The 23246-nt window shown below is 45.5% G+C and overlaps 1 protein-coding gene across 1 annotated transcript in view; it reads left to right on the forward strand.

Moving 5' to 3' along the window:
* The first annotated feature begins 216 nt into the window (after positions 1–216).
* Positions 217–23246, forward strand: part of LOC138666366 (zinc finger protein 585A-like) — a 170783-nt gene continuing 147753 nt past the window's right edge. Inside the window, exons 1-7 of the mRNA XM_069754594.1 lie at positions 217–267; positions 7151–7299; positions 7429–7608; positions 7691–7814; positions 7898–7995; positions 8194–8284; positions 13470–14605. Coding sequence (XP_069610695.1) covers positions 7222–7299; positions 7429–7608; positions 7691–7814; positions 7898–7995; positions 8194–8284; positions 13470–14605 — 1707 coding nt within the window. The 5' untranslated portion in view covers positions 217–267; positions 7151–7221. The remainder of the gene's footprint in view (positions 268–7150; positions 7300–7428; positions 7609–7690; positions 7815–7897; positions 7996–8193; positions 8285–13469; positions 14606–23246) is intronic.

A 23246-nucleotide genomic window follows, 5' to 3' on the forward strand; every position in this document is an offset into this window, starting at 1 on the left:
GCACACAGATCCACCACGCATTCAACATCACCCCCTTCTCCCCAGGCAGACCCCCACTTACCTGCTCTGTGACTATGGAAAACGACCCCAAAACAACTTCAAATCCTGCACAAAATCCTCTGACTCCGCCCTGACATCCATAGCTTCCTCCTGTCTGCTCTATGGAGGGAGAGGCTCCGCCCCCTCCGGTCACATGGGCGTGACGTCATCACAGGTCCTGTGCGCACAGAGCAGCCATATATGTGGAGTGCGGCTCTGCAGGTGGAGGTATGTGGAGATTCCCCATTACTGAGCGCGGGGACATTAACCCCTTCTGCACGGAGACTCTTTATAAGAATCAGAACTACAATACCCAGATAGATTAGCGAAATTAGGATTATTTAGTCTAGAAAAAAGACGACTGAGGGGCGATCTAATAACCATGTATAAGTATATAAGGGGACAATACAAATATCTCGCTGAGGATCTGTTTATACCAAGGAAGGTGACGGGCACAAGGGGGCATTCTTTGCGTCTGGAGGAGAGAAGGTTTTTCCACCAACATAGAAGAGGATTCTTTACTGTTAGGGCAGTGAGAATCTGGAATTGCTTGCCTGAGGAGGTGGTGATGGCGAACTCAGTCGAGGGGTTCAAGAGAGGCCTGGATGTCTTCCTGGAGCAGAACAATATTGTATCATACAATTATTAGGTTCTGTAGAAGGACGTAGATCTGGGTATTTATTATGATGGAATATAGGCTGAACTGGATGGACAAATGTCTTTTTTTGGCATTACTAACTATGTTACTATGTTACTATGTTACTATGTTCTGTTTCCTGTAATAGATACATACGAGCCAACTATGGAGGACAGGAAGTGAGGGAGCGGATTGTTCTCCTAGTACAGGGCCCCTTTCTTGGCCCCACACAGTGTAATGCCCCCATTATGCCCTGTAAGCAGGGTTCTGCCCCACACCCAGCTGCCTCGGGCACTTTACCATCAGCTGGTACCTCAGATTCTTCCCCGCACCCCTTTCCTTTGTTGGCGCCAAATCTGTTCTGCCTTTGGGGCTCCGGCCTTTATAATATCAGTAACTGCGTCATCAAGGTCTCCTGACCAGGTGCACCCTCTAGACTCTTCCCTCCGGAAACCCTCCCTCTTCCCATTGATGTCACATGGTCCCGTCTGGACGGCAGATAGCAGTCTGTACAAATGCAGCACAGCCCTGAGGAGTCTTTTTTATGACTCTCCTTTTTACACCCCTTATGTAATATATATGATGGCGCTCACACAGTATAATGTTTCCACAGTACTGGCATCTCTCGTAAAAAAGGTATTTTCACACTACCGCCATACCCCCACACAGTATAATGTTCTCATAGTACCGCCATACCCCCACACACTGTATAATGTTCTGATAGTACCGCCATACCCCCACACACAGTATAATGTTCTCATAGTACCACCATACCCCCACACACAGTATAATGTTCTCATAGTACCACCATACCCCCACACACAGTATAATGTTCTTACAGTACCGCCATATCCCCACACACAGTATAATGTTTTCATAGTACCATCATACCCTCACACAGAGTATAATGTTCTCATAGTACCGCCATACCCCCCACAGTATAATGTTCTCATAGTACCGCCATACCCCCACACACAGTATAATGTTCTCATAGTACCGCCATACCCTCACACAGAGTATAATGTTCTCATAGTACCGCCATACCCCCCACAGTATAATGTTCTCATAGTACCGCCATACCCCCACACACAGTATAATGTTCTCATAGTACCGCAATACCCCCCCACACAGTATAATGTTCCTACAGTACCGCCATATCCCCACACACAGTATAATGTTTTCATAGTACCATCATACCCCCACACACAGTATAATTTTCTCATAGTACCGCCATATCCCCACACAGTATAATGTTCTCATAGTATCGCCATACCCCCACACAGTATAATGTTCTCATAGTACCACCATACCCCCACACAGTATAATGTTCTCATAGTACCGCCATACCCCCACACACAGTATAATATCCTACAGTACCGCCATACCCCCACAAACAGTATAATGTTCTCATAGTACCGCCATACCCCCACACACAGTATAATGTTCTCATAGTACCGCCATACCCCCACACACAGTATAATGTTCTCATAGTACCGCCATACCCCCACACACAGTGTAATGTTCTCATAGTACCGCCATACCCACCACACAGTATAATGTTCTCATAGTACCGCCATACCCCCACACAGTATAATGTTCTCATAGTACCGCCATACCCCCACACAGTATAATGTTCTCATAGTACCGCCATACCCCCACACACAGTATAATGTTCTCAGAGTACCGCCATACCCCCACACACAGTATAATGTTCTCAGAGTACCGCCATACCCCCACACACAGTATAATGTTCTCATAGTACCGCCATACCCCCACACATTATAATGTTCTCATAGTACCGCCATACCCCCACACACAGTATAATGTTCTCATAGTACCGCCATACCCCCACACACAGTATAATGTTCTCACAGTACCGCCATACCCCCCCACACAGTATAATGTTCCTACTGTACCGCCATACCCCCCACACAGACAGTAGAATGTTCTCATAGTACCGCCATACCCCCACACACAGTATAATGTTCCTACAGTACCGCCATACCCCCACACACAGTATAATGTTCTCATTGTACCGCCATACCCCCACACAGTATAATGTTCTCATAGTACCGCCATACCCCCACACACAGTATAATGTTCTCATAGTACCGCCATACCCCCACACACAGTGTAATGTTCTCATAGTACCGCCATACCCACCACACAGTATAATGTTCTCATAGTACCGCCATACCCCCACACAGTATAATGTTCTCATAGTACCGCCATACCCCCACACAGTATAATGTTCTCATAGTACCGCCATACCCCCACACACAGTATAATGTTCTCAGAGTACCGCCATACCCCCACACACAGTATAATGTTCTCAGAGTACCGCCATACCCCCACACACAGTATAATGTTCTCATAGTACCGCCATACCCCCACACATTATAATGTTCTCATAGTACCGCCATACCCCCACACACAGTATAATGTTCTCATAGTACCGCCATACCCCCACACACAGTATAATGTTCTCACAGTACCGCCATACCCCCCCACACAGTATAATGTTCCTACTGTACCGCCATACCCCCCACACAGACAGTAGAATGTTCTCATAGTACCGCCATACCCCCACACACAGTATAATGTTCCTACAGTACCGCCATACCCCCACACACAGTATAATGTTCTCATTGTACCGCCATACCCCCACACAGTATAATGTTCTCATAGTACCGCCATACCCCCACACACAGTATAATGTTCCTACAGTACCGCCATACCCCCACACACAGTATAATGTTCTCATAGTACCGCCATACCCCCACACAGTATAATGTTCTCATAGTACCGCCATACCCCCACACAGTATAATGTTCTCATAGTACCGCCATACCCCCACACACAGTATAATGTTCTCATAGTACCGCCATACCCCCACACACAGTATAATGTTCTCATAGTACCGCCATACCCCCACACATTATAATGTTCTCATAGTACCGCCATACCCCCACACACAGTATAATGTTCTCATAGTACTGCCATACCCCCACACACAGTATAATGTTCTCATAGTACCGCCATACCCCCACACACAGTATAATGTTCTCATAGTACCGCCATACCCCCACACAGTATAAATGTTCTCATAATACCGCCATACCCCCACACACAGTATAATGTTCTCATAGTACCGCCATACAACCACACACAGTATAATGTTCCTACAGTACCGCCATACCCCCACACACAGTATTATGTTCTCATAGTACCGCCATACCCCCACACACAGTATTATGTTCTCATAGTACGGCCATACCCCCACACACAGTATAATGTTCCTACAGTACCGCTATAACCCCTGTAAGATAACACTTACTGCGTGTCTTAGGGGTCACTCGCTTGGCTGTGATATTCAGGCTCATAGGAACGATCTTTCACTTAAAGCAGTCTATGTGGTTTATATTCTCTATAAACCATAGAAACATGAACAAAAGGCAAACAGTCTTACATCAGACAGAGAAGTCCTCAGTGTCTATAGTAGACCTCCGCTCTCTCAGGTCTGTGGGCAAACAGGCTGTGCCATATTTGGCTCGCAAGCTCTATAACTTAAACACGGTCTCTCTGTGTGCTGTTCAGGATGTCCGTCTCCGCTTGGAACCGTCCAACACACAGGCCTCTCTGTAGTGTCCAGCCGGGACACATGGAAGTCTGTCCAAACTGGCAGACTCCCAAACAGTCACACACATGTGCCAATCACCCCTCCATTACATGATTCTAATCACACCCAGGTACCTATCACATGGCTAGTCAGGTGCTCGTGACATCACCGCAGGTCCTCAAACATGCAACCATCTTAGGTGTTCAGACACACCCCTTTGGGTGAGTTTGTAGATGACCGGAACCACCCATCTCTCCAAGTCACCTGGAAGCCTTCCCAATGCAAAACAAATCCCTCAGCAGTAGATCTGCTGAGCAAAACACGCCCAGGCTTCCAGCACAGGGCCACCCACCTCTGCGATACATACCGCCCATTAATCACATGACCAGTCGCCATACCACAACCTACATACAGTATAATCTCATAGTACCGCTATACCCCCACACATAGTTTAATGTTCTCACAGTACCACTATACCCCCACACACAGTATGAAGTTCCCACAGTACCATCATCCCACCACACACAGTATAATGTTCCTACAGTACCTCAATACCCCCACACACAGTATAATGTTCTCATTGTACCGCCATACCCCCACACACAGTATAATGTTCTCATAGTACCATCATCCCACCACACACAGTATAATGTTCTCATAGTACCGCCATACCCCCACACACAGTATAATGTTCCTACAGTACCTCAATACCCCCCCACACAGTATAATGTTCTCATTGTACCGCCATACCCCCACACAGAGTATAATGTTCCTACAGTACCGCCATACCCTACACACATTATAATGTTCTCATAGTACCGCCATACCCCCACACACAGTATAAAGTTCCCCCAGTACCATCATCCCATCACACACAGTATTTCATTTTGTTCCCACAATAGTGGCTTCCCACAGACACAGGATAATGTTTCCACAGGACTGACATCCCCCTCATACAGTACAATGTTCCCACAGTACTGCCATCCCCCCATTTTCTAATGTTCCCACAGTACTGCCCCCTACATGCACAATATGGTACCATCCACCTCACTGACTGCCTCCGACCACCGACAATTAATAAATACTCACTTAGCCTCATTCTTGGTGCAAATACTAATGAACCCAGGATCTATGAGATATTTACCATACGATAGTTGGATAGGCAGGAGTGTATCATCCATAAAGGTAGCCCACTCGGTTGCTATGATGCCTATGAAGTGACAGGGCTCGGTGGGGTGCGGTATTGGTCACCCTCTCCTTCCCATCATCACAGTGTCAGCGATATCCACATTCCCATGACGGTGATACGGCTGAATAGATTAGTGAATCAGGGAGTGGAAAGCTCCTGATCCACCATTCAGCCTTCACTTCTGAGTCTGAGACTCCGTGCACTGCAGGCACAATGACGTCACTACATCACACCTGTAGTACGGAGCCTCAGTACTCACACCGCACAGACCAGAGCAGCGCTCCTCAGGAACCGGGTTGGCTGAGTAGTGTGTGTTTATATCAGGAATTGTGGGGGCATCATATTAAGAGAAGAGCTGTTGGGACTCTCATACTGAATGTGTGGCTGGTAGGGGCCATTATACTGGGGTTGTGGTGGACTGTAAATGCTTCCATACTGAGTGGGTTTTTTTTATTTTGTGTGGCAGGTTGTGGTGGCCATAATTAGAGATGAGCGAATATGTTCGGAAAACGATCGCCAAACATAAATTCGGCACAAATACGGTACATTCAGATTCATGATCGGTAACATGAGCATTTTTCTCAGAGGCAAGTCAGAGTTCTCTTGTCCCAGTAGAGGTCCATTAGCCTTTCCTACTAGTGCCTTTCTAGGTGAGGTCCCTGCTGCTTTAAGCTTCCTGCAAGGTCCTCCAGTTTCCTCTTGTCCTGGGACAGGTACCTGCACAACGGGCAGCTTGAGCCTTTTTACAGGGACTCTTAGATGCCCTGGGCTCCTCAGGTGCTGCTGTGTCGCAGGTGTGCTGCTTGCAGGTAAAGTGTAGTGTCCTACCCTCCGGTTCTGCTCAGTGTCGTAGAGTCCACGAAAGCCTCGGGTTCCCGGCTGCTGTGCTGGCTCTGAGGGTGTCCTTCCGCTGTTCCCGTGCTGAGCCCTGTTTCTCTTCTGTGCTCCTTCCCTTTCGGCTGCTCCACATGCAACCCAACAGGTTACTCCTTCCCATCGGCTGCAGCTCCCTCCTGGTTGCCAGGCCTCTCATGTATGCTCCAGACTTCCTTCCACTACAGTGTTTCTCATTCACTGTCCTGTGACTAACTGCCTCACTCCTCCTCCAGGTCAGGAAACATATAGCTGAGGCGATCTCCCCCTCCTGGCCTGGATTTGGATTATGTTGCATTTAAGTGTCTTACCTGGTGAAGAGAACTCCTTTGCCTCTGAGCATGACATCACCTTCCCTGAAGGAAAAGTAACACCACTGCAGCAACCGGTCACCTGGGGTGCTGCAGAGTCAGTGACCGACTCTGGCCATATATGTCTCTAGAGCCGTAGTAGAAGATGAAGATGTCGTCCTCATCATGAAGTAGTTATTTCTCATGTCGCTTGTAATGAATATCTCCTGCAGTATTGCTAATGCCGATTCCAGGGTCGGTAAATGAGACGAGAATTAGCGTTATGGAAGATGAGTCTATGAGAAACGTATTCAGCTGCCGACTCCGAGGAAGAAACTGCTTGTTGTCTGTGGCCTAAATATATAGGATTTATTAGTAGATGTAAAGAAGGAAGCTAAATACTGTAAAATAATAAATCTCCTCATATGTTTCCCTTATTATCCCCAGTAATTGTATTATTACAGGATTCTTATGATGTTACATCGGCTCATCTTCTCATTCAGGTCTCTACAATATCGGATCCTCTCAGTGAAGATCTTCTACAAAAGAACATTTCCTGATTTACCCATCACAGATGGATATGGACAGAGACAAGATGGCGGAAAGGATATTACACCTCGCCCTAGAGATCCTCTTCCGGCTTACTGGAGAGGTGAGAGATTCTGATGATGTCACATTACATCATTCTTATCTATGGGAATAACAGATGGGCAGAACTGGAGAGGAGAGGACTCTGGAAATGTCTGTAGTGAGTTTTATTACTGTGTCTCTCCATTACCAGGATTACACAGTGGTGAAGAAGACCTCTAGTGATCGCTGTCAGGACCCTGTGTCTGAGGGATGGGGAAGACCCCAGAGCCCAATCACGGGGCCTCCACCTCACCCCCTGATCCATGAGGACATCAATGACCAGAAGATCCTAGAACTCATCTACAAGATGATTGAGCTGCTGACTGGAGAGGTGACACTGCTGGAAATGCTGGGACATTATACAGTAACACTATGAAGGGATTGGGGGATGACGGTATCATTGTATGTGTCAGGTTCCTATAAGGTGTCAGGATGTCGCTGTCTATTTCTCCATGGAGGAGTGGGAGTATTTAGAAGGACACAGAGATCTGTACAAGAACGTCATAATGGAGGTTCCCCAGCCCCTCACATCTCCAGGTAATAGACAGGACTAAATACACACGGCCTATAATTATCTGTATGTAAAGAATGAATTCACTCCCTGTATGTGTTTCCTCCAGATCTATCCAGTAAGAGGACAACACCAGAGAGATGTCCCCGTCCTCTTCTTCCACAGGACTGTAACCAAGAAGATCCCAATGCTCCTCAGGACCATCAGGTAGATGGAGAGAAGGTGTCAGGAGATCTCCCCTATGATGTGTAGATGCCGGTGAAGGTCTTGTGCTCAGTCTTGTTTTATCCACCAGTATTATATGTTTTATACTTGTGTAATGAGAACGGTGGAGATGGCAGGATTAGAGCTGATCATAGATGGGACTTTTCCATCTGTCGGTGACTTTTATAATATTTGTTTCAGGGTGAAGATCTGACCCATATTAATACTACAGAGACATATGTGAGGGGGGATGCGTGGTGTAAAGAGGAGATTCCCACATATGGCTACCCAGGTGAGTAGTGACCACTAAATGCAGAGAGGTCACAGATTCTTCTCAGTCACCGGCTGTGGCTGCTTTATCGGTGGTGTAGTCCGGCCGTATTACCATGATCACCATTTTGCCTCTAGACCACAACATTCTCCTCCACCCAAAACTGTTCAAATAACTTTGGTCATTGAAAGCCCTTTTCTATAGAACTTACAACCTGGTAGTTCCACCTCCCCCCTGGGTTTAGGAGACGCTGTTACCTGCCCAGATCTGTAAACTATAAAGCCATTCACAGCGTACGTAGAATGTGCTGACAAGATAGAAAATCACTTGAAGAAAAATATGATGATGGGCCTGTAAGAGAAAGTTGAGGGTAATGATGCTGTTGGCTTCCTAGAACCCTGAGATCTTATCGGATTAATCTCCCTTCTCTCCCTTCTGTGCTGCTGAATGTGATCATATGGTCCCTACAAGACCAGGTCCAGTCTTTCTGGCCAAACTTCCAGGAGGATTGTGATAATCTCCATAAACCCATCACACCGGTGCCATGATATATCTCTGAGCTGTGCGTGGCTGATGGCTGGAATATACATTTATTCCCGCCTGCAGGAGATGTGTTGGCTCCAGCCCTGGTTTCATGGATTCACTCCACCTCATAAATTACATTGTTTTTGATCCTAAGAAATTCAGATTACTGCACAATCTCTCCTGAAATGTGGAGCAATATTATTTCCTCTAATCTTCTGGTCAGGATTCATAGTAGCTCCAATGGTCCACCATAAATGAGTGCAACTCTGGTTTACTGTTGTGTAATCTGTATTTGTAGTTTTCAATTAATGAGTATCTCGTGCTCTGGGGCGGGGCTGTGGGCGGGCTTTATGTGGTGCTCTGATTACATATTCATCTGTATTGGCTTATGACAGGTCGCTGATCCCTCACTGACCTCCCCCCATTTTTACATAGTGCATATAATAGCATTGATATTATTGGTGATAATGCCTATAATATTGTGGCTATTGGGAGGCTTAGAAAAAAATTTCATCCAGCAAAATGACACCAGCAGCGCCTGTCCAGTAGCATCTATCTCTTCCTTGTAGATTCTACTGTGCAGGCGCCGCCATTGACCTTATGACCTGTCATAAGCCAATACAGATGCATATGTAATCAGAGCACCACCTAAAGCCCCGCCCCAGAGCACGAGAATCTCATTAACTGAAAACTACAAATACAGATTAAACAACAACCACAAGACGGATTTCATCACCAGGTATCGGTGTAATCAGTATAACGGCACCGACCTGACAGTGTCTGTAGTCACTGAGCACAATCCTGCTGACAGGATCCCTTTAAGACATCTCCGCTCTGCACTATTATACACAGTTCTCTTTAAATGTGTAATATTTCTTCTTGAAACTCATCTGACAGAAAATATTGGATCTTCCGATAGTTTAGATTGTGAAGTCACCGAGCCCCGTGCTCTAATTCCCCCAGAGAGGTTTCACCACTAGCTGCTCATTTATTACTGATGGAGACTGTTCAGTTTGAGCATTTCAGTTGATGTTATTGTCTATAGTCAGTTTTTGATTACAGTAATGTCCAGAATCCTCTGATTTATCCTCTTCCCGCAGCCAGTTTTGTGTTCTTAATCCGGCCCCATTTTTACAATCTGACGTGTGTCACTTTATGTGGTGATAACTTTGGAATTATTCACAAAAGATAACCTATTAGTAACTCCCTGTGGCGGGCTGCCCAGTGCTAACTGTAATGTGTCCTGTGTGAACAGAGGCCACAACTTACAAAACCACAGGGAGTTACTAATAGGCTATGATCCAGTTGCTGTGCATACTCTGTGTGAACACTGCTGCAGATTATTTATTTGCACTGGTGTGCCACACCTGTGTAGTCACCATCTTTACTTGGGCCCGCTGCACCATGATAGTGCATTTGATTTGAGGCCTAGACACCTTTGCCTGTTTTTCTGTGGTGTTTTCTATAGAATATGGGAGGTTTCTTCCTCCCTTTTTTTTCCTCCTGTTGTGGTTTATGCTTTGAGCTTTAGTAGGGTGTGGTACTTTCCAATTGGCTGAAGTAGGGAGCAGATTACTCCAGCTGGACAGTAGGAACAGATCCCAGATGAGATTGGACACACCATATGCAGAAGCCCTAATATGACTAAATGACAAGAAAAAACAGAACCGTTGAAATCCCTATAAAGTGATTCCATTTTATAAATTAATTTACTGAGGGTTATAATCTATAGGAGGAGTGACTATTTTGACTCCACTTTTCGGAAATTAACACGCAGTGGATGTTGGAGAGTGAAAATTACACATTTGCCATTTTATTACCCATCATATAGTGCTCAGATTGTGCTCCAGGAGACAAACACTAAATTAAGTGGATTCTTCTCACTATAGTATTGTAAGATACAGGGATCCTAAATGTTGTTTGAAGGCTCTGAAGTGAGAGTGGATTTTGCTCGGTCGGTTTATGGAAATCTTGTTTCTTTTCATCAGCATTTGAGCCACTAGTAGTGTGGGAACCTCTGTTTTTCCATTGACAGATGATGGACCTGAGTTGGGACTTGTTTTTGTGAGATGAGAATTTATATTATTTTCGCCTACATAGCAACAAGCAAGGAAAGTATATGCACATATAACAGGGATCACTAAAATAATAAACAATTCTTTATTAGAGAACACATACAATTTAAAAACACTAAAAATAGTCCACAACATGAACTGAAAAAATCAAGATCAATAATAAAGAGTATAATACTCGAGGACCCGTTAGCCTAATAAATGATAGTCAGCGTATCAAGCAATATCCGTGGGTCCATGGACCCGTTTAGCCGGATTATTTGTACACAAGGGTGACTGTAGGACTTGGTCAGGACTGAGTATCACATTTCTATATCCTTGTGTTTTCTTTATTCTGTTCCCATGTTTTTTTATTTTACCATGCCACTGTGATTATGCACATTATGGTGCTGACATTGTATAGATTGCTTTGCTCTCGCTGTGGCATAGTGCAGCTATTGTGCTGACAGCATCTACAGGTCCTTCTCAAAAAATTAGCATATAGTGTTAAATTTCATTATTTACCATAATGTAATGATTACAATTAAACTTTCATATATTATAGATTCATTATCCACCAACTGAAATTTGTCAGGTCTTTTATTGTTTTAATACTGATGATTTTGGCATACAACTCCTGATAACCCAAAAAACCTGTCTCAATAAATTAGCATATCAAGAAAAGGTTCTCTAAACGACCTATTACCCTAATCTTCTGAATCAACTAATTAACTCTAAACACATGCAAAAGATACCTGAGGCTTTTATAAACTCCCTGCCTGGTTCATGACTCAAAACCCCCATCATGGGTAAGACTAGCGACCTGACAGATGTCAAGAAGGCCATCATTGACACCCTCAAGCAAGAGGGTAAGACCCAGAAAGAAATTTCTCAACAAATAGGCTGTTCCCAGAGTGCTGTATCAAGGCACCTCAATGGTAAGTCTGTTGGAAGGAAACAATGTGGCAGAAAACGCTGTACAACGAGAAGAGGAGACCGGACCCTGAGGAAGATTGTGGAGAAGGACCGATTCCAGACCTTGGGGAACCTGAGGAAGCAGTGGACTGAGTCTGGTGTGGAAACATCCAGAGCCACCGTGCACAGGCGTGTGCAGGAAATGGGCTACAGGTGCCGAAATGGGCTACAGAGAAGCAGCACTGGACTGTTGCTAAGTGGTCCCAAGTACTTTTTTCTGATGAAAGCAAATTTTGCATGTCATTCGGAAATCAAGGTGCCAGAGTCTGGAGGAAGACTGGGGAGAAGGAAATGCCAAAATGCCTGAAGTCCAGTGTCAAGTACCCACAGTCAGTGATGGTGTGGGGTGCCATGTCAGCTGCTGGTGTTGGTCCACTGTGTTTCATCAAGGGCAGGGTCAATGCAGCTAGCTATCAGGAGATTTTGGAGCACTTCATGCTTCCATCGGCTGAAATGCTTTATGGAGATGAAGATTTCATTTTTCAGCACGACCTGGCACCTGCTCACAGTGCCAAAACCACTGGTAAATGGTTTACTGACCATGGTATTACTGTGCTCAATTGGCCTGCCAACTCTCCTGACCTGAACCCCATAGAGAATCTGTGGGATATTGTGAAGAGAAAGTTGAGAGACGCAAGACCCAACACTCTGGATGAGCTTAAGGCCGCTATTGAAGCATCCTGGGCCTCCATAACATCTCAGCAGTGTCACAGGCTGATTGCCTCCATGCCACGCCGCATTGAAGCAGTCATTTCTGCCAAAGGATTCCCGACCAAGTATTGAGTGCATAACTGAACATTATTATTTGATGTTTTTTTTGTTTGTTATTAAAAAACACTTTTATTTGATTGGATGGGTGAAATATGCTAATTTATTGAGACAGGTTTTTTGGGTTATCAGGAGTTGTATGCCAAAATCATCAGTATTAAAACAATAAAAGACCTGACAAATTTCAGTTGGTGGATAATGAATCTATAATATATGAAAGTTTAATTGTAATCATTACATTATGGTAAATAATGAAATTTAACACTATATGCTAATTTTTTGAGAAGGACCTGTATATATGGTAAATGGGGTATATTCATCTGGTTGATAAGTGTTACTCATTGATGCCCTTTATTCCAGGGATATTGCTTGATACGTGGACTGTCGTTTATTAGGCTAATGGGTCCTCGAGTATTATACTGTTTATTTTGGATCTTGATTCTTTGAATCCATGTTGTGGACTATTTTAAGTGTTTTTAAATTGTATGTGTTCTCTAATAACTAATTGTTTGTTTTTTAGTGATCCCTGTTTTGTGTGCATATACTTTCCTTGCTTGTTGCTATGTTTACTATTGATATGCATTAGGTGATCCCGATTTATTTTGAGGTGGTGCCTGCTCATGCATATTTACTTCACCTGCATAACAATGATTGGTTTCTTTTTATTCGATATTTGGGAGGCAGAATGAACAAATAGTTGAACACCACACACTACTGGTTCATCCAACAAGGTTTTCTATTAGACTGTGAACAGTCATTGTCTTAGTAAATAATTATTTTTTTTACATAACTTTCAATTTTTATGGACAGTTTAAGTAGAAATTTTCAAAAATATAAAACTCAAGGATATTTTATTAAAAAAATAATAATTGTTTTTTTTATCTTAGCAGATGACTGTACCAGGAGATCAGAGGGTCAGCTGACATCTTCAATTTTTAAATCTGATAATCTTGAGATCCTCCAAGATACAACTGAAGTGATCGCTTTTACTCCAGATATATCATCATCCATTCACAGCAAAGATCTGTCATCTGATCCTATGAAACAAGTCCCATCTTCTGATTCATTACTGACTACTAAGGAAAATCAAAGTCACAAAAGAGGCATTAAAAAACAATATACTCGTAAAGCAAAGAAGTCATTTTCATGTTCAGAATGTGGGAAATATTTTACATGTAAATCAAATTTTGTTACTCACCAGAGAATTCACACAGGGGAGAAGCCTTTTTTATGTTCAGAATGTGGGAAATGTTTTAACCAGAATTCAGAACTTTTAAGTCACCAGAGAACTCATACAGGGGAGAATCCTTTTTCATGTTCAGAATGTGGGAAATGTTTTAAATGGAAAACAAATCTTGATCACCATCAGAGAACTCACACAGGGGAGAAGCGTTTTTCCTGTTCAGAATGTGGGAAATGTTTTATCCAGAAAAGTAATTTTATTATACATCTAAGAACTCACACAGGGGAGAAGCCTTTTTCCTGTTCAGAATGTGGGAAATGTTTTAGCCAGAAAAGTAATTTTATTATACATCTAAGAACTCACACAGGGGAGAATCCTTTTTCCTGTTCAGAATGTGGGAAATGTTTTAATCGAAAATCTATTCTTGATATCCACCAGAAAGCTCACACAGGGGAGAAGCCTTTTTCCTGTTCAGAATGTGGGAAATGTTTTAATCGGAAATCCGTTCTTGATATCCACCAGAGAGCTCACACAAGGGAGAAGCCTTTTTCCTGTTCAGAATGTGGGGAATGTTTTATATGGAAATCGGCTCTTGTTAGCCACCAGGGAGCTCACACAGGGAAGAAGCCTTTTTCCTGTTCAGAATGTGGGAAATGTTTTAACCAAAAATCGAATTTTGATAGCCACCAGAGAACGCACACAGGGGGGAAACCGTTTTCCTGTTCAGAATGTGGGAAATGTTTTACACAGAAATGGGTTCTTAATAGACACCAGAGAACCCACACGGGGGAAAAGCCTTTTTCCTGTTCAGAATGTGGGAAATGTTTTACACAGAAATGGGTTCTTAATAAACACCAGAGAACCCACACAGGGGAAAAGCCTTTTTCATTTTCTTAATGTGGGAAATATTTTACTTGGAAATCAACTGTTAATAAACATCAGAGATGTCACATAGGGGAGAAGCCTTTTTTATATTCCGTATGTTGAAAATTGGATCTTCTTAAAGGGATTGTCTCTTGTCATTCCTCATTTTTGCTGACAAAAGGATTAAACTAAACTTTATCAATTCCAAATGTAAAACTAAATCCATAATTCACCCCCTGATGGTTAGTCAGAAGGTGACTAATAGAAAAAACATATACCCCACATCTCAGCCTGAGCCTGCATCATGTTGTCATGCACCAACTGCGTCAAGGTCTGCATCCTACACGTGAAAAGATAGCCAACAGGGCATCCGCCACCTTATCTGCCCTAGTTGACGACAGAGCTACTGCCTCTGGGTACCGGGTAGCGTAGTTTACCACAGTAAGGATGTATTGCTTTCCGGAGCTGCTGGGAATGGCCAGCAGGCCCACAATGTCCACCGCGATCCTCTGGAAAGGCTCCTCTATCACTGGCAAATGGATCAGGGGAGCCTTAAAAGCAGGCCCCGCCTTCCCAACTCTTTGACAGGTGACACAGGAGCGGCAGTAGTTTTACACATCTGTCCCCATCCTAGGCCAATAGAAGTGTTGAGACAGCCGGGCCTTAGCTTTGCTGATCCCCAAGTGTCCAGCGAGCGGGATCTCATGGGCAATCCGCAACAACTCACTCCGGAATGGCTGCGGGACGATCAGCTGTCTCTCCCTCAACCACTCCTTTTGCGATTTTCCGGATACTGTTTCCCGGTACAACGTCCCTCGTTCCCAGAACACCCTCTCCTTATCAGTCACAGAGGTGGGCGTCTCGGCGAGGTACCTCAAATTCTCCAGGTTCGCATCTGTGTGCAAAGCGGCCTGAAACTCCTGGCTAGGGGAAACCAGAAGCAACATCGGGGTCCCTTCCCACGGGAACCCTCTGGGACCTGCTCTGGGTCCATCTCTGGTTCAGTCACGCCTGTGAGTGCAGAGGGTCTAGAAGGCAGAACAGTAACAGCATTCCGGGCACTCTGACTGCGGGTGACAGCAGCTACATAGGCTGTCTCCCCCGGGATTTCCACAGACCCATCAGCCAGCGCTGCTGTGGGCTCTACCTCCCCATCCACCCCCAACACTTCAGGGGCAATGCTACTTATAGGCCAGTTACCTTCTTTGGTGACACTGGTCAATTTCATAGCATCACCTTCCTCATGGTTCCCATGCATCTCCCCATTTCCTGCAGCACCGACACTTGCACCTGCTAGGGGTTCCTCCACCGTCTCACTCTGCAGAGCGACCAAGCTGAGCATTCCTGTACCTATGGACACATCAACTTTCACAGAAAAATCATTATCGGGTTCAGTGGGCACATTTACAACATTTTCATCACCAATTCTAGGGAAAAATGGTTATCAGATGCATCATTACTGGATAAAGCATGGTCAGGTAACACATGCTATTTCCCATCATCATTATCAGGGTTAACGTTACCCTTATTAGCAGATTGGGGAGGGGTGCCAGGAAAGTAGTATGCAACCATCCTCCCCAAATCAGTCCCCAACAAAACATCAGTGGGCAAATTATCAGACAGCCCCGCTCCCGGCACCCCAATCAATATAAACCCAGGCCATTGGCAAGGGACAGCTGATGCCCCCAATCCCGGTGACAGGGTTTTCCCCGGAATGATCTCTTCAGGGGCCGCCTGTTCGGGTCGGATGATGGTCCGTTCAGCCCCGGTGTCCTTGAGGCCTTTAGCGACATGGCCTCCCACGGAGACATGCTGTACGTTGTCACACCCCCTCCCAGCTACCCCACCCACCAAAAGAACTGCTGCGTTAGACCTTGGGGCCTGGGCTGGGGGGTTCTTCTGCTTGTCTAGACAGTAGGGACTGATATGGCCAGTCCGTTTGCAAACAAAACACTGGCGGTCAGTGGTAGGTCTGGTGATGTTGACAACAGAGACAGGACCTCTGTTGTATTGGCTGGCAGGGGCACTGGCGTTGGTTGCAGGCTTACCCCCTCTCCAGCTTGTGGTGACTGGCTTCCGCACTTGCGATCTATGGTCGGCCTCATAGGCATCGGCAATCTGCGCTGCTTTCGTCACGTCTTTGGGTTCTCTGTCCATCACGAACTGTCGCACCTCATCTGGGCAAAGATGTAAGAACTGGTCTTTGATCATCAGGTCTCGCAGCTGTGCAAAGGTGGTCACTGACAGTCCTTGAGTCCACTGGTCAAAGTGGGTCCCGGGTCCATGCACCACATCACTGTGTCGTGTGGGCCACATTGGAGGTTCCAGAACTTTCTACTGTAAACCTCGGGTGTAAGCTGGTTCTTTTGTTATCAGGGCCTGCTTGATGGCCTCGTAGTCACCATCTTGTTCTGGCAGAAGCGAAAAGGAAAGTGCTCGGGCCCGGGCTTCAGTATCTGAGTGCTGTTGGGCTCACGGCTCTGGGAGGTGGAGGGTATCCCCCCCTGCCTGACCATCTCCAGTTCGTGGACTCGCTGGCCTTGGTGCTCGGCTCTCTCAGCCTCCCGCTTGGCTTGCTGGGCTTGGGCCTCTCGCTCGGCTCGGGCCTCTCGCTGGGCTTCTTGCCGGTACTGCTGAATCAGCTGCAGACATCCATTACAGTCGTCAGCGGGGAGTTCTTCCAAGGCCGCCAGCAGGTGAGGGTCCAATTCGCCCTGGTTGCTAGTAGGGCAGGCATTCAGTGGTTGGACCTCTGCTGCAGCACCACCTCTGCTTGGGCCGGGTTCTGCGCCCGCTGGGCTCTGGCCATTTTCCTGTTGCACCAGAGCCACGACCAGTTGGCCTTTGTTTTTGTTCGTGGCGTCAATCCGCCACCCTCCGCAGAGGGCAATAAGAGCGTCTTTCTTAAGCTGCTTATACCACTCTTCTCCCATTGCAGCCATGGTTGCCAAATAAAAGATAGGAAAGAAAAACGAAGAGAAGGGTTGGGGATAATCACTAGTACATACAATTGTCTCAGGACTAATAAACACTGAGTTCGTTCTCCAAACTTTGCAAGTTTTAGTGAGAGGAATGATTGCTCAAACCAGATCACTAATGCTCTATGATCCCACCGCGCTGCCACCAATGTGTCACGATTCACACCGTGACTGTCAACAGTACGTCACGATCGGGGTGACCTTTCCCAGCCCACGGCTATCACATGTGCAGGGGGCTTATCTTAGTTATCTCTCCACTGCTCCAATGTGATGAAAACACACACAAGGTTATTGACCTCTCAATTTACCGCAGGGGCTTATTTTAGTTATCCCACTGCTCTGCAATATAACACAAACTGCAGAGATTTATGTTTATCCCGCTTTACAGTTCCGCTTGAAAACTTGCAGCTCGCTGGCACCCCCCTTATGCTCAGGTCAGATTAGGTACTGCACCTAGGGTAATTAGTCACCAAAAAGGCTGCCTGCTATGTACTGGCTATTGGGCACGCTGCAGCGTGGTGATATAACTACTCCCCCTCAGGCAAGAACAATAATTATCAACGACGCCATTGCTACAACGACTCCCAAAAGCGCAGGACAAGGTATGCCGCCACCAGCTTTGATTACCGGGTCCGAAGCTAACCCAAAACAGTAGCGTAATTCCCTTCAGAAGACTTAGGGTACGTTTTAGCAAGAGCAGGAGAACGAAGCCAGTATTTTAAATATTTTACTGCATAAAGATCAGGCAGTGTTTATAAAAAGGTATATAAAGATGTTAGACAAAGTATGTATGTACAAAGCATTTGTAAAATAAGATGGATTAAAGAAGAAAGATAAAACTTACATGTGCTCAGATCATCTCAGGCAAACATGCTGGTAAGCGGAGCCCCAAATATCCCAGTGCATCAGGAGGTCTGGATAGGAACAGCTCCTCAGGCAAGACTGAATGCTGGGTGAAGTGCAGAAACTTATAACTGCAGCCTTGTGACATCACTAAAGGGGTTGAGTTAACATCGCCCTCCCCTCTCCTCAGCTGTACAGTTTTCTCCAACAATTCTTATAACTCATATCTTCGCTCGAGAATCTGGCAGAGTCATAACACACACCTCATCCATCTTGTATTAAAATTAGCTCTCTATTGATACCAAATTCGTCCTAGTTGTTCCACATGGTTCCGGAGAAATCCGTACTTTTTACTTGTTGCGTTTAGCTGCTAGTGGATACAGTGGTTGACAGACCTACCAATGGAAGTTAGCAATATATACTTATTAATTTTCTAGCCCAAATCGGTGGTCCAATATCTTACTATAATAGAACAAAGAACCTCCTGTCTTTTGAGACAGATGAGACCCGTTTCAGATGTAGCTGGAGGGAGATTTTTGCAGTTACAAACGCAATAAAAATTCTTGTGGGGGGGGCCATGAGGGATTTGGGATCCACGTACACACATCTCTGCCAGCAGAAACGCAGAGAGAAAGGGGAGGTCAGAGCCCACAGTATGTGTGCAAACACGGACAACTAAAAAATATACATTATCATCACACCTCATAAGCAGTCAGGGAGTACACATAATAACAGAAGGCCCCTATAAGCAGTCAGGGAGTACACATAACAATACCAGAGCGCTCCCATAAGCAATCAGGGATATCCCGCCCACCATTCCTAGGAGTAAGAAGCACTGAACATGAGCTCCTGAATTTCCATCACTTTATACCTTGTAATGAGGCAACTGTAAGACAAAACCTGGAAAAACTCAACTCTGTGTAACATAAAAGTGATCTGGACTGAACTGGACTTTAAATTTTATGAAAAAAGGAAGAATTGGAGGATTTAAAGGACAAAACAAGAATCTCCTGGAGGATACAGACTGGAAACAGCTGGCATCATACATCTGACATCCTGATACCTGGACCTATAAAAGGTAGGAGAATACTTTAACTACAACACAACCTATAGACTTGTTACAAATTAATCTTCTTAGAAATAAGGATTATAATTAACATATAACTACAAAATGGAAAACACAAATTTAGAACAAGTAAATGAACAAAGCCCAGAGCCAGAGACACAGGAATGCTGGGGGTCAGATTTGGAGATAACACAGTGGAGCAATAAACCCAAGAAGGACTATATTAGAGAAAATCCAGAGACTCTTTATGCAGATTTCACAAAGGAAGAACCAAAAAGAAAAACCAATTTATTATTCTATACAGACCAACTCTCAGCCTGGCACACTGCCCTGTGCAAACAATATAAACATGTATCTAAATGCAACACTAATAATGTCCTGTGGATTAAAATTAACAGCCAAGCAGATGATGACACCAATGTGCTCACCATAAGCCTATACAACAATGGCACAGTCATGGTGCAGGGGACGGAGGAGATTCTGCAGCAATTTGAAAATTGTTTTTCTGATATCACAGAGCAGGCACAAACCAATAAAGGACTACAAGCCCCAGCAGCTACCTCTAATGCTCACATAGGGATTCCCAGACAGAGCTGCCTAAGGGTACCGTCACACTGAAACAACGCTGCAGCGATACGACAACGATGTCGATCGCTGCAGCGTCGCTGTGTGGTCGCTGGAGAGCTGTCACACAGACCGCTCTCCAGCGACCAACGATCCCGAAGTCCCCGGGTAACCAGGGCAAACATCGGGTTACTAAGCGAAGGGCCGCGCTTAGTAACCCGATGTTTACCCTGGTTACCAGCGTAAACGTAAAAAAAACAAACACTACATACTTACATTCCGTGTCTGTCCTCCGGCGCTGTGCTTTCCTCTGCACTGTCAGCGCCGGTCAGCCGTAAAGCAGAGCGGCGACGTCACCGCTGTGCTTTCCGGCTGGCCGGCGCTCACAGCCAGTGCAGAGAAGCAGAGCGCCGGAGGACAGACAGCGGAAGGTAAGTATGTAGTGTTTGTTTTTTTTACGTTTATGCTGGTAACCAGGGTAAACATCGGGTTACTAAGCGCGGCCCTGCGCTTAGTAACCCGATGTTTACCCTGGTTACCAGTGAAGACATCGCTGAATTGGCGTCACACACGCCGATTCAGCGATGTCAGCGGGAGATCCAGCGACGAAAGAAAGTTTCAAACGATCTGCTACGACGTACGATTCTCAGCGGGGTCCCTGATCGCAGTAGCGTGTCAGACACAGTAAGATCGTAACGATATCGCTGGAACGTCATGAATCGTGCCGTCGTAGCGATCAAAATGCCACTGTGTGACGGTACCCTAACCCTGGACACTTCACACCTCTCGCCTGATAACATCAGAGACCTCTTATCTCAATTAGAAAGAGACTTGGTCCAACTGAACTTAGAATGTGAAAGAAACTCACAAAGGAATGCAAATTACCAAGCAACACATGAACTCAATAAACAGGAATACTACACAGCCCTCCAAATAATAAAGGTACCTTCACACATAACGATATTGTTAACGATATTGTTGCTATTTGTGACGTAGCAACGATATCGTTAATGAAATCGTTATGTGTGACAGCGACCAACGATCAGGCCCCTGCTGGGAGATCGTTGGTCGCTGAATAAAGTCCAGAACTTTATTTCGTCGCTGGACTCCTGCTGACATCGCTGGATCGGCGTGTGTGACACCGATCCAGCGATGTCTTCACTGGTAACCAGGGTAAACATCGGGTAACTAAGCGCAGGGCCGCGCTTAGTAACCCGATGTTTACCCTGGTTACCATGCTAAAAGTAAAAACAAACAAACACTACATACTTACCTACCGCTGTCTGTCCTCCAGCGCTGTGCTCTGCACTCCTCCTGTACTGGCTGTGAGCCGGAAAGCAGAGCGGTGACGTCACCGCTCTGCTTTCCGGCTCACAGACAGTACAGGAGGAGAGCAGAGAAGCAGAGCGCAGCGCTGGAGGACAGACGGCTGTAGGTAAGTATCTAGTGTTTGTTTTTTTTTACTTTTAGCATGGTAATCAGGGTAAACATCGGGTTACTAAGCGCGGCCCTGCGCTTAGTTACCCGATGTTTACCCTGGTTACCGGCATCGTTGGTCGCTGGAGAGCGGTCTGTGTGACAGCTCTCCAGCGACCAAACAGCGACGCTGCAGCGATCCGGATCGTTGTCGGTATCGCTGCAGCGTCGCTTAATGTGAAGGGGCCTTAAGGGACGAAATGTGTGACCTGAAATGTCAACACAAGGCAGCTCAACAGGAAATGGGTGAACTGAAAAAAGACAATGATAAACTCAGAAAGGAGATTACAGAATTAAAAGCCCATAGCCCTGGACATCTGAACCAGCAGGGGGCAATGGAAACAAGCCAGAGAGCAGACAAAATGGCCACCACTAAACAGAATGTAGAGACACCAAATAGCATTAAAATAATAACCAACAATATGACTGATCCTGAAACCAGAGAGACGGAAGGGAGAAGAGAACCAGCCACCAGCAAAGCCAGCACCACAGACCCCCGTCAGCAGCACCGTAGCCCACCCAAGACATCACAAAGTCCTGATATTGTCCTAATAATGGACTCAAATGGGAAGTACCTAAATACACAGCGGCTATTCCCAGGAAAACAGGTCCGTACAATCCGCTGTGCAAATATTGAACAGGTGACAGAAGTCATCAGTAAACCACGGTTTACCAACCCAAAGCATATTATTATGCACACGGGTACAAACAATCTGCCAGCACCAGCAGATCGCAGAACAACTGATCAAACTGGCAAAGATGGCAAAACTAAAATTCTCGGACAGTAAAATCATTCTGTCATCGTTGCTCCCAAGAAAGGACATATCCAGGCAAACCACCCAAACCATCAATACAGAACTGACTGAAAGGATCAAGACTGTGCCAAACGTGACCCTGACACAACACCTCTCCATAAACATCAGTCACCTGCACGATAATAAACATCTCAACAAGCAAGGGGTCAGCCTCCTGGCCAAAGAGCTGAAGGACATCATGCTAAACAGAGATCCCAGGCCTGGATTCAACAGTGGCCATAATCACACTGAAAGACCCCCGAGAACGAAAGAGCAGAAAACCCCAATGCTACCCCCTGAAGCTGGACACCCAGTGTCAGACCATCAGAGGTGGACACCTCCACGGAGAGGACCACCGAGCCCACACAGACACATGCAGAGCAGAGATATGGATGAGATAAAGAACCTGCTCAATGCACTGTGCAGCAGACTAATGTGACTGGATGGAACCAAGCACTTCTATAAAACAGTCAGAAATCCAGTTTGTTCCACACAGCCATACTTATTACAAGGTATATACACACAAAATACACAGAAGAATGTCTTCACTTACAATCAGCAGCTGGAATATTCAGGGTCTCAACGCCTCAACCTTTGGATCTAAAACAAAGGACCCTGATTTTATACAAAGACTGAAAAATATAGACATTCAGATCCTCCTGGAAACATGGACCAGAGACGAAAACGAATCCCTGGAGCCTATTGGAACAAGGAATTCTCGGTCCATGCCCAGAAAAATAAAAACATCAAACAGGGCTGGGGCTCAGGAGGAGTATTGATCTGGTATAAAGAGGAGCTCCACCAGTACATTAAACCGGTGAAGAAAGGAGGCAGCCACATATGGATCAGAATCAGCACCTCCATCCTCACCTGTAAGTCTGATGTCCACCTCTGTG

The sequence above is a fragment of the Ranitomeya imitator genome, chromosome 2 (assembly GCF_032444005.1).
Source record: "Ranitomeya imitator isolate aRanImi1 chromosome 2, aRanImi1.pri, whole genome shotgun sequence".
In the NCBI taxonomy this organism is placed as follows: domain Eukaryota; kingdom Metazoa; phylum Chordata; class Amphibia; order Anura; family Dendrobatidae; genus Ranitomeya; species Ranitomeya imitator.